The sequence below is a fragment of the Astyanax mexicanus genome, chromosome 23 (assembly GCF_023375975.1).
Source record: "Astyanax mexicanus isolate ESR-SI-001 chromosome 23, AstMex3_surface, whole genome shotgun sequence".
Classification (NCBI taxonomy): Eukaryota; Metazoa; Chordata; class Actinopteri; order Characiformes; family Acestrorhamphidae; genus Astyanax; species Astyanax mexicanus.
The window spans coordinates 15,517,605-15,530,240 of record NC_064430.1 but is presented as its reverse complement, the minus strand read 5'-3'; the positions used below and the strand labels follow the sequence as shown (position 1 = coordinate 15,530,240).

The 12,636-nt window shown below is 35.2% G+C and overlaps 2 protein-coding genes across 2 annotated transcripts in view; one reads left to right on the top strand and one right to left on the bottom strand.

Annotated features, from left to right (window-relative positions):
- ptpn5 (protein tyrosine phosphatase non-receptor type 5) overlaps positions 1 to 7,024 on the bottom strand; it is a 30,782-nt gene extending 23,758 nt beyond the window's left edge. Inside the window, exon 1 of the mRNA XM_007244948.4 lies at positions 6,770 to 7,024. Within this exon, the coding sequence (XP_007245010.3) occupies positions 6,770 to 6,812 (43 nt within the window). The 5' untranslated portion in view covers positions 6,813 to 7,024. The remainder of the gene's footprint in view (positions 1 to 6,769) is intronic.
- Positions 7,025 to 8,437: 1,413 nt separating this feature from the next.
- Positions 8,438 to 12,636, top strand: part of ptprja (protein tyrosine phosphatase receptor type Ja) — a 34,602-nt gene continuing 30,403 nt past the window's right edge. The window contains exon 1 of the mRNA XM_049470877.1: positions 8,438 to 8,443. Coding sequence (XP_049326834.1) covers positions 8,438 to 8,443 — 6 coding nt within the window. The remainder of the gene's footprint in view (positions 8,444 to 12,636) is intronic.

The following is a 12,636-nucleotide window of genomic DNA, read 5'->3' as shown; positions in this document are numbered from 1 at the left end:
TAAGCCCTTCAGGCCTGCTGCTCTCATAAAAAAACAGCTTTAACAATAACAACTCGCTCTTGAAAGCAGCAGTTACTAACACAAATGTTCAGTTTAGCATTCTATATCTAGCCATGTTCCATTCATGAGAAAATCAAGAAGGAAACTGTTATGTACTGTTGTCCAGAACTACAACATCAGTACAACATTTAGCAATTTCTGAGCCAATATGTTTTTGCATAAACACCCGTTTAATGTTCAAAAAAATAAAAAATAGAACAATTTTTTTTTTATTATTCATTCAAAGTATTATCTGTCAGATGTTACCTAGTCAGATTGTTTGCTTGTTACAACATAAAGCCTTTCCTTAATCAAGTTTTCTCATTACACATAACCAAATACAAATTAGCAAACTGACATCCACTGGGAAAGTCAACTTTGACTGGAACCATATTTTTATGACCAGATTAGACAAATTAGGCAGCAACAACCACCGGGAATATTTTTTTAGAATATACTGCGTAATAGATTTAAAAACACTGCCAATCTTATGCTGACACTAGAGCTGAGTGATATTGTGAAAAAAAGAAATCTTAATATTCTTCACATTTATAAACGATTCTCGAATATAATTTAGATTTTTATTCTTATATAAAACTTATTTTTTTGTAAACAAAGTGAAAGTGCAAGTGCAAGTTATTGTGTCAAAAATGGTTTGTATTTATTTATTTTGCGAATAATAAGCTACACTATGTGACACTAAGGAACAGGGGAGTCACCATGTTTTCTTTCCTCCACTTGATAATTAAAAAAAAAAAAAAAAAAAAAAAAAACATTTTCTTTTAAAGTCAAAAGAGCACTGGATGTTAATCTACACAGATTTCTCTCCTGAAAATTGTTTATTTGGTGAGTAAAGCACTTCCGGCTGGGTGCAGCAGCATCAGCATAGTAACAACTAAACGCTAGCACTAGCCATGGCTAGTGGCTAATGCTGCCCGACAGCGCTACACTGAGGAACCCTTAGTGTTCCATAATCCCAGCTAGTCGTTCGACCCATGTTGCTTGTTTTAACACGGCCAACACGCAGGCTACAGTCTGATAATACTCACCTCTGAACGGCGAGAGAGCTAGCGCTTAGCCCGGTTAGCGGGTACAGCTATTGCTCTTCCAGCAGTGCTAGCCGGGGTTAGCAGCAGGCTACAGGCCAATATACTCACCTCTGAACGGCAAAAGAGCTACCACTTAGCGCAGTTAGCGGCTAATGCTACGGCTAATGCTCAATCTGGAGAAACTCCAAATGTGGTTTGGATCCAGTTTGCAAAAATCTGATTTTGGCCTTCATCATGTGACCTTCATAAATAAAAAAAAACTTTGATTTACCTTTTTGTGTAAATCATCTAAGAAAAGACAAAATACAATGTGGAAAGATATTTTAATAGCTTTCCAAGAGGGTGGCTACCTTTACTTTACCTGAACTAATTTCCACGATTCCACAATGTGATAAGTGATAAGATTTTTAAAACAATATAAACAATATTAACTTCTTATTAATAACAGCTAGTTGTTTAGTCCTACTTTTGAGTTTTATTACGCTTTTTTTAGTCAGACAAATACCTACAATTTGTGGCTGTTTTTTTTTTTTTTTTGATTGTGACATTACCAGTCAGTGAGTTCCCATATCCTGCCCCCACTCTCTGGACCTCTTCAATCCCTTAGCATAATTTAAATACATCTTATTTTGAAACACATTTTCTAAACTCAATATCCATGTGTAGACAACATTTTTGGGAAGGCTTTATACTAGATTTTATAGCATGACAGCAGGGATTCATTACACTTTAGTCACATGAGCATTACGGTAATTTGATAAGGCCTGGCTCACAGGCAACATTTCAGTTCACCTCAAAAGTGTTGTGGGTGCAGGGCTGGGGGGGAGGGGGATTTTGTGCATGTCAGTGAAATTCTAATCACACTTTTTGGACCTGATTTTTGACACAGTGGCAGAAATAAGAGACAACTCTCTCCAAACCGCTGCTACAAGGTTATAAGCACACAATTCTCTAAAAGGTAATCATATACCTTCAAGTCAAGTCAAAAACTACTTGACTTGACTTGATAAAGTAGCAATTAGCTTTCCAAACTAAGGGCAATTACTCTGAAGGATTGCACATCCCATGGATTGGATCAGATCATGGTTCTAAGTCAGTAAAAGAAAAAGAAAAACAGGGAGACAAATATGGTACAGTAATTTCAGATTTCAGTTGAAAGTATTTTTGTTACTGCACCATTTATATTAGTTGCCATATGAAATTCTACAGATCAACTGCATCAAAAGCCCAATGGCGTAAATGTCTGGGGTACTAAACACTAGAAATAGACTGATCAGTGTTTTTTTAGAGGACACTTTCTTTTTATATAAACACAAATTAATGTAAATTACGAGTATATATTTATACCTATTCATTTATATTTACATAGGCACACATTCCTAATGATTTTGTTTACAATGGGATCAGATGTTGCACTAGAAAACTTTGAGTCCATCAAGATGTTAATTATATGCAGCATTTTATCTTCAAAGAACAGCTAGGATATCAATAACCTAACTACCAAACCATTAGTAACCATAACAACCACCTAGCAACACCTTAGCAACCACATGCAAAAGTAGAGCTTCCACCTTAGCAACCATCTAGCAACACATTATTAACCATCTAGCAGCACCTTAGCAAACAATACCTAATCCTTGCAAACAGAAAGACAAGAAACACATATCTACAGCTCTGGAAGAAAATAAGAGACCACTTACAAATTATGAGTTTCCTTGAATTTACCAAATTAAAAAAATCTAAAGAATATAATCAACAGGAAGATGGATGATAATAAGCCAACAAACCAAGCTGAACCGCTTAAATTTTTGCACCAGGAGTGACATAAAGTTATCCAAAAGTGTGTAAGGCTGGTGAAGGAGAACATGCCAAGATGCATGAAAACTGTGATTAAAAACCAGGGTTATTCCACCAAATATTTATTTTTAAACTCCTAAATCTTTATGAATATGAACTTGTTTTCTTTGCATTATTTGAGGTCTGAACGCTATTTTTTCTCATTTTCTGCAAATAAATGCTCTAAATGACAATATTTGTAGTTGGGATTTGGAAGAAATGTTGTCTGTAGTTTATAGAATAAAACAACAATGTTCATTTTATTCAAACATATACCTATAAATAGCAAAAACAAAGAAACTGATTCAGAAACTGAAGTGGTCTCTTAATTGTTTCCAGACCTGTATATTAAATGGTTAAGGCCGCACAAACATTCTGAGATAAATACCTTGATTTTATAGTGCTCTCTTTAAATAAATGCACTAAAACGGACAGGTCACCCCAGCCAGACCTGTTGTAAAACTAACTGTAATGCATTAATGTCAGCTTATTCTGCTAAGAACAAAAAAATTCCATAGTAATCCAGTAGTCCATCAATACTAGATTTACTACCAATGAAATTTCATGGCAACTTGATGTAACCAGTCACTTTAAATCACTGCCTGTTATTTTCTTTCTTAACCACCCTTATGTCTGGTTTCATGTTGGTGTAAGATCAACACTGACTGGGTGTCCCTGCTGTCTGATCTCCAGACCAGGCTCCAGCGTCATGGAGCCACCTGCATCATGTGCTACTGACCATCAGGCCGAGCCAAAAAACATTACCAGCATGTTTCACTCATTCCCTGGTGAAAATGGTCCCTGCATAGTCAAAATTAATAATACCATAAATCATTGTACTTCATATATTCTTATTAGCATGCCATGTTATGGCTGTTTTTACACATGAAAGTCCAAACTATGTTAGCCCCAATTATTTCCATGATGCCGATTTTACATGTAAAGAGGAAAAATTAGCATTTAAACAGTCTATTATCAGAAAACTGAATTTGTTCTTTTAACACCTGTACTCACTACACATGCCTTGATATGCTTGGTATGCCACCCCATGGTTCAGTAAAACATACAGGCTGAGTACTAGCTGTCTGTCACATAAAACAATTGTGTGGATTAGGCCTAAGATTAGCCAGAATTAATATACTAATTGAATGCTCATATAGCCCTGCGCACTGGATCTAATTCTGTACCTATTGTTTAAGTATGCTATAGCAGGAAGTTTACAGGCATTGGCAAATCAAAATAATTGTAAGAACCATGAATTCAGTGGACTCTATGAGTGATTCAGCAGACTGAGGCACTGCCTGCCATCAGCAGTCGGAGTCCGAGAGAGAGCAAAACTGGCCATTTGTTTAGGAGACATCAGACACACTTCTAGTGTTGTATGGAGTGTGGGGAGTCCTAACAAGTGGGTTGGGTAATTGGCCTTTCAAAAAAAGGAAGGGATACAATTAGAAATTTAAAAAAAAATTAAAAGATGACAAAAAGAACAGTGGATTCAGAACTGCTTCAAAAATAAAACTAAAATTGTGTGCACATTTTGCTTTATTAAATAAGGCCTCTTATGAGGTGTACTCATTCACTCTCAGAAAAACAACACTACTACAGATTTCTTTTGTTTTTGCTTTTTTGTCATAATAATATATTTCTAATTATCAAACTAACTTTAATATTAGACAAGAGTAAAAGTAAAAAGCTCTTTTTAAATTATAATTTTATTTACTAAAGGAAAAGCAAACATCCAAACCAATCTAGTCCTGTGTGAAAAAGTATTTGCCCCCTAAACCTAATAACTTGATTGTGCCACTCTTTTACATCTCTGTAAAGAAATTTTGGTTCACTCCTCTTGACAAAATTGTAAATAATAATAATAATAATAAAAACATATTTAATAATAGCTCTCACTGTGGTCTGCTGGAGTCTCAAGACCTTAGAAATGCCTTTGTAACCTTTTCCAGTCTCATAAATGATCAATATATTTGTTTTATTATCTTTTATTCTGCTTCATGTTTAAGTGATTTCTTGATTATACAGGTCGGGCAGTAATAAGGCCTGGTTGTGGTTAGTAGTGAAATTGAACTCTTTCCAAAAAGTGTGATTAATCACAGTTAATTTTTGGGGGGGCTTTTTTACACAGGGCTAGATTGGTTTTGATAGCTTTCTCCCTTAATAAATGAAATTAACATTTAAAATTGCTTTTAATATTCACTAAGGTTATATTTGTCTGATTTATTTAATAATGTGAAAAATGTAAGTATCTTTAAGATAAGAAATCTTTAAGAGGGCAAATATTTCTTAAAGATTCACCAATGTGTATACAGCTCCGGAAAAAATTAAGAGACCACTTTAGTTTCTAAAACAGTTTTGCTGTTTATAGAAATATGTTTGAGTAAAATGTACATTACATGCATTATATGTTTTATTCTATAAACTTCGGACAACATTTCTTTCAGACCTCCAAATAATGCAAAGAAAACCCATATAGTTCATATTCATAAAGTTAAAAAAAAAAATCAGAAATCAATATTTGGTGGAATAACCCTGGTTTAATCACAGTTAGTCATGTATCTTGGCATGTTGTCCTCCACCAGTCTTACACACTGCTTTTGGGTAGCTTTATGCCTTTACTCCTGGTGCAAAAATTCAAGCAGTTCAGCTTGGTTTGATGGCTTGTGATCATTCATCTTTGTCTTGATTATAATTCAGAGGATTTAAGTTAAAGGTAAAATCAAAGAAAGTTTAAGGTAAAATCAAGAAACTCATCATTTTAAGCTGTCTCATTTTTTTTCAGGAGCTGTATATATACATAGTGTTTGGTTGTGGGTAGTTGCAGCACCATTCAGTAAACTGGAGGAGATCCATTCATTACACAGCACTGCCTCTATGAATTAAAGCACAGGGCAGGACTAGGGGAGGATGGTAATAAGTAAGGGTGTATTAATGGTGTCTGTGATACGATTCCTCATTGTCAGATTCAGCTTTAGCAGTTAACCTTACTGTTTATGGACAATCGGGTCAGGTGATCTTAGTAATCCGGACATTTTGTAGCAAATTAAAAGAAAATGCGCGCCACAGACACCACAAGATGGTGGTAGTTTAGCTTGGTGTATAGAAACAGGTTTCTCTAATGGTAAAGTGACCAGTAGCTGGTGTGTGTGTGTGTGTGTGTGTGTACTTGTTGAATACGGAGTTGTTTTTTTTGGCTAGGAAAAATGGAGAATTGCAAATACAAATGTTAGCTTTTGCTGAAATTGTTTAGCTTGAAACAATTCAAGCTAATCTTTAAATTTAGAAAGGTTTTGGATTAAAGCAAAAATTGGGAGGGTTTATTTAGCTACCTGGGGAATTAATTAGCTGCATTTAGCTACATTTAACCAGTGAAGAATTTCAGTTCTTATTTGAATGATTTGAATGCACACACAAACCCTAAAAGTCAAAAAAATCAAATGAAAAGGGGAAAGAGTAATGTAGAGTGATTAATACAGGTTAATATAGCTAACCTAGCTGAGAAACATGTCAATACGATCCTCCACCATCTGTCTTTCCCTCTGTCTCTCTTCCTTTCTCTCTCTCTCTCTTTCTTTCTTTCATTATAATGGGTTTGGCTATATTGATAGACATGTAGTCTACTAGCTCATATGCACAAGAGCACAACAGCATCCTATCTAAATATCTGCTGTATGCTCTCCATTGAGAAACACACACATTGCATATTAAGCTAGCTACTTGCTGCTGCTGCTACCTGACAGATCACTGATATACTATACTGTCCCAAAAATAAAATCAATTAAAAAACTATTCGCGCCTGAACAATAAATAAGCCCAGAAAAACAGAAGCGCGCGCCTACCTTCCAGAGATGGAGACGGTGGGAGTGAGCGCGCACTGGTCATGTAGCATCATTAATATTCACATCACATCACAGCGCTCGCGGATCCGCGCGGAGGAAGAAAATGTATGGTGAGATGCTGCTGCTGCTGCAGTTTCCGCAGCGCGCGCGAGCGGAAATCAGGCCTTTCACGCGCTCAGTCCGCCTCACTCATATCAGTTGAAGGCTGAGTGAGGATGGTGTGTCTCTTTGTGTGTGTGTGTGTGTGTGTGTGTGCGTGTGTGTGTGTGCATGACGTGTATGACGTATAAGGTGTAGTTTGTCTCTCTCTCTCTCTCTCTCTCTGGCGCATGGATGGATGGTCTCTTCTAGGTAGCAACTGTACGTGTCTGATCGGTATCCTAGACAACCGAGCCCGGGTGGGGTTGAGTGGGTTTTCAGAGGATGCTCTTTCAGCAGCTCAGCTTCTTCATTAGCTGCTCCTCTCTCTCCCTTTTCAACCAAAACATCCACTCACTCACTCACTCACTCACTCTGTAGCCTAATTTACAACCCAATAATACTGTACAGACCATCAGAGCTCTCAATAGCAGGCAACCACTGTTTCATCCTTCAGAGAAAAGAAGGGATCATTTAGAAAACAGCTGGGGAAAACATGCCACTCAGTTCCTCACAGCGACTCAGTTCCATAGATTCATCCACAGACCACCCAGATACCAATCAGAACAGAATAACTAATAATAATTATTCAGTGCCATTTCTGCCCCACAAAATGATGTATAAATGTGCACACAAAATAACTTTAAAATAGATTTTTTTTATTAAGCAGAGTGTCTTGTACATTGACCCATTGCAAAAGTAAGATATGTAATTAAAAAAATAAAAATAAACTACTAAGAACAAAATAGCATTTGTTACCTGTCCCCACTCTCTAACCATAAACTTTCCATAAAAAGATAATTCCGCATTGTTGTGTGACTCCAAATCCTATCTATGCTTTAAAAATATTTTTTCAAAATAAATCCATAATATTTAAGTTAAAATACACATTTAGTTGTGTCTCTGGGTTTCACACCCCATCTGAAAAATCTGGAACATTCTACAAGTCACATCTGCAACAGAAAGTTAGTGACTGCCAGTAACAGGAATAAGTGCTAGTAACAGAAGTGAGTTACAGTAACAGGAATGAGTTTTGTCCCCTGGTTTATTGATTTATGAATGTGAATATTAGTTAGTGTAAACCACTTTTTTCCAATTCTGTTTGGTTCACCATTTATCTATTTGTTTAATAAATTGCATGAAAATAAATTTATGATCAATTTCAGGTTTGGGTCTTTTTAAAAAATATAAAAATTAGCGAGATTTGGGAGGTTTTCCTGAATTGTCTTCAAAAGCTTTTTGTGTAAGCTGTAAACTATATTTATTAAATACTCTAAAAAATATATTTATAATTGTATGGCATGGTGTTGCTTTTAGGCAACAAAACATTTTTTTTGATAATTGCATTGTCCTTTCAATGTTTTAACTGTGGCTATTTTGCAGTCTTGTTTTTTAATTTATTGCTTCAGAGCAGAATTATGCAGTGGTTTTACATTTTTTCAAATATATACTTTTTCTCAACAAACATGACAATCATGCTATATAGGTGGTGCTGCTGCAAATTGTGCTGATACAAAAGCTACCACAAACATGGAGGTGAGCATTATTGACCTGTAGCCTGCTGCTAACTATGGCTAGCATTGCTGGAGTAGCATTAGCATCACCCGCTAACCGTGCTAAGCACTAGCTCTTAGGTATATTACTAACAGGTGTTGTCTGTCAATTATCTATCTATCAAACCCTCCAAAAGAGGGCAGTACTGATTATTTGTTTCTGATAGTTTAAGGCTAAATTTGTATACAGCAAAATAAAAAAAATGGGTCTAAAACTTTTTCATCATTTCAATTTGGTATAGAAATAAGAAATGGGATTTAATTTCTTTTTACATTTTATATTATTATATATTTTTAGACTTTAGAAAAAAATACTAAGACCATACCATCAGATTTGGGAGAAACGTACCACTTGATTCAGTTTGGATTGAAGAATAGTGGATCACAAAATAATTTTAACCTCCACATGGATAAAAATGTCTAAATTAGTAAATAGACACCTTCCAGCGCCACTATGTTTAGGATAATGTATTGAATCATAGTTTAATCAAAATTACCCCATGAATAAGTATCAGTTACCCCATCAAACATGCCTTATGCAACCTGACCACTGCTGATTTACTGGACCTCGATCATTCATGACCAAAGTTTTGCATCTACTTATTTATAAAGTGCTGCTGTTCAGCCGGGTTACATAACTTCATCATCATAGGCTGAAGCTTCTCTGTCCACAGAAAGGTATTCCTAATGTATTATTCGCCACCATTCAAAGGACAAAAAAGATCCCATGTGTTGAACACAGCCCAAGATATAATCCTATTTAGCCTGCAAAACTATTCTAGTACTGTATTCTATTAATATAGGCCTGTTTCACAATCCACTGAACTACAATCCCCAGCATGCATTGCAATTTAATGTGCACTCCTATTCTCTCCCTCTCCCCCCAACAACCAAATAGATTGGGCAAAAACGCCCCCCAACAGAAACCACACCAATAGAAATGCCGCCAAACTAAACAAAAAATTATGGCCGAGCTGCAGGCTTTGTTTTTATTGGCAGCAACACAAACAGCTCTTTACCACTGGCTACAACAAGACAACCCCAGATTTTTCTGACACAAAGTACATGAAAAAAAGCATAATTCTGGATTTTTATTGGAAAATAGGCTTTTAATGCAACAAGCTAACAGTGTTGATCACAAACATGCGTCTATCGCTGTAGCATTATTTAACTTTTTATTTCTGAATTAGTTATAAGGGGCATGTATATATATATTAGGGCTATCAACGTTAAAGCATTAAAGCAAATTTGGAATCAGTAACGTACTTACGTAAATTACGCCACCAGGTTTGACCCTTATTTCCACTGTAATTTGCCTCCCCCTCCCAACACAATTTTTTTTCTGCATTGGTTCGATTGGTTCGTTTTATTCAGCTAAACTGCTGATAAGGTACAGTTTAATCTGATATATTAGCCAGATAATATACTGCTATAAATAAACGCTGTCTCTGCTGCTGCTCCATGCTGTTTACACGGTAAGAGAATGGTATGTGCAGCGTTCACTGCTCGCTGCCACGACACCCCGTTTAATACATCTGCACTGCACATCCCATTGAAAACACTGTTTGAAAGCACAGCAAATGGAATTTTCATTTCATTTCAATTCAGAAATCATAACAACCAAGCTGTGATGTTTACAATAAAGTAAAAAAAAAGCACCCCATGTTGGCTTTATCCCCCCTTAAACTTACAAGTATATATTAGTATTTTAATCAATTGACATCACTAAAATATACATTCATATAGATATATATATATATATATTATATTAATGTAATATTTTAATGTCTATGTTATGTGCCTATATTTTGAATAAACAGTTAATATAGCAAAATATGGCTGAATAAGTGAAAAGACAGAATAATTTATACAGAACAGTGAGCCATTTATTTAAAATCATCTTGTAGTGTTTCTCTAGAACCACACACCCAGATTTACATATTCCCTCCCACACAGCTTTCAGGTTCCAGTCTGACTAACTGGAGATGTGTATGACTACCAAGTGTAAATGCATGTGGTTAAAAATAAAATATTATCAGGATACAATCCAGATGACTGGCCAGAGTCACTGATCAACTGATCATCCTGTCCAGAATAATCTTGTGAAATAATGAATATTAATTGACAGAACCAACTGTAGGCTAGAAGGTCCTTAACTTAACCCTTAATCCACCAAAAGAAAACAGAACACACACACTGTGTCCATCACTTGTAGGCTTTATGAGTTTTTTATATTTTCTAAAAAATAATAACAATTTAATAAAAAACATCAGATCATATCTTCAGAAAGCTGTTGAGCTGGCGAGCTTCCATTTCCATGACTCTCATGCTCCACCCAGAAGATCCCAAATCACTACCTGCAGCATGCATGTGTGATAAACTGGACACAAGGATCAGAGACAGCGCAGCTTAGTATACATTCTCTTTTCTTATGGGAGGATAAGTCTCTAATACATAGTGAGCTGTGCTGAGAATACGACAAAAAAGTCCTGATGATATGACATTTCAACATGTTGCATTCTGAGTAAGCACATTTTTGGTGTTATGGATCAGAATTTGATAAGAATGCTGGTTCTAACAACTGGTCTTGCCTATTTCGGTGCCTTTGTTCTGGTAAGTGAACATTACAATTAATTACTGTTACTATTATTTATAATGATTTGTTATGATTGGAGTTCTGCTATTTTGTCCTGTTTTCTATATTATGTTTTTAAGTATACAATATTTACAGACTGTACTACTGGTGGTAATATTTCTGAGGAAATGGGTTTTGATTGTTGTTTAAAAAAAAAACTTTGCTTCTAATATCTGAAGACATCTGTTGTAGCTGTTTTGCTGTTTTTCTTGATCGAGGTTGAAGTCTAGATTTTGACCATAAACAGTAGTATTTTTTTTCTTAATTCTAGCATTACTTCTTTAATTCATTATAAGCAACAACAGAAAATAATTGTACGTTGTTATAATAATACTAATAATAATAATACTAATAATAATAATAATAATAATTATTATTATTATTATTATTATTATTATTTACCTTTAAGTACATGTAAGAAACTGTTTAGATAAGTTAGCAACAATATACATTTGTTATTATGAAATATTAAATTCAGTATACTAAGAGAAAATCTATCCCATTGTTAATGAACAGATTTTATAGTTATTTTCTACATATATTACTATGGAAAATAGTACTCGTTACTTTTTACTGCCCCAGACAAGCGGTTTTATGTGTGGCTTCAAGGGCATGCTGGATTTTCCGTGATGCAGCGTTTAAACCAGAAGTGCACACAGTATCTATGCAAATGTTTTGTGTCAAAGCATGTGTGTGTGTCTATGTGTGTATAAGTACACGATATGTCTGGGCAGTTAGGTGTGTTTACTGCTTTAACACACATTGTTTCAAACACTGTGTCAGATTTCAGCTACACTTTACTCTGAGTGCTTGTTCCATGTTCCCCATTAGAGTCACTAACCCCAATAGTAAACTACATACAAATCGTTTTTGGATGTACATGTGATGTACTCAGCAATTAATGCCCACAGGTTAGGATGTTTTGCATAAAGATTCCATGGAAATCAGTCCCAGCTCATTGAAGCTTGACATTTTTAAGTTGTGATAACGCTGTCCAAAACCTGTCTGTAGTTACTGGTAGTTTAGTCACACTTAAGCACATTTATATTTTTAATTTATTTTTTAAAATTATTTACAAAATAATACATTAGCTTACAAAAGACTGTATAAAATCTGTGTACAGTTTGGTTTCATTAGAATACTGTGGCTTTTTCACACCTGCCTGTTTTTAGTCCAGTTAAGTCAGACTCAACAAAAAATGACAATCATTTTGCTGGTTGGGCCAAGAGTAGAGGAGGGTCACTGTGTGAGTGGGAAAGTCTCTTGGTGTGGAGATCTGCGTAGGCACAGTAGCCATAACAAGTAGAATTGAACAAGTGCAACAAGCTATTAGTGAGAATCTTGTTAAGTTTATTAGTGAATTTTAATATACATCTCTGGAAAAAATTAAGAGACCACTTCAGTTTCTGAATCTTTTGCTATTTATAGGTATATGTTTGAGTAAAATGAACATTGTTGTTTTATTCTACAAACTACGGGCAACATATCTACCCATATTCCAAATAGAAATATTGTCATTCAGAGCATTTATTTGCTGAAAA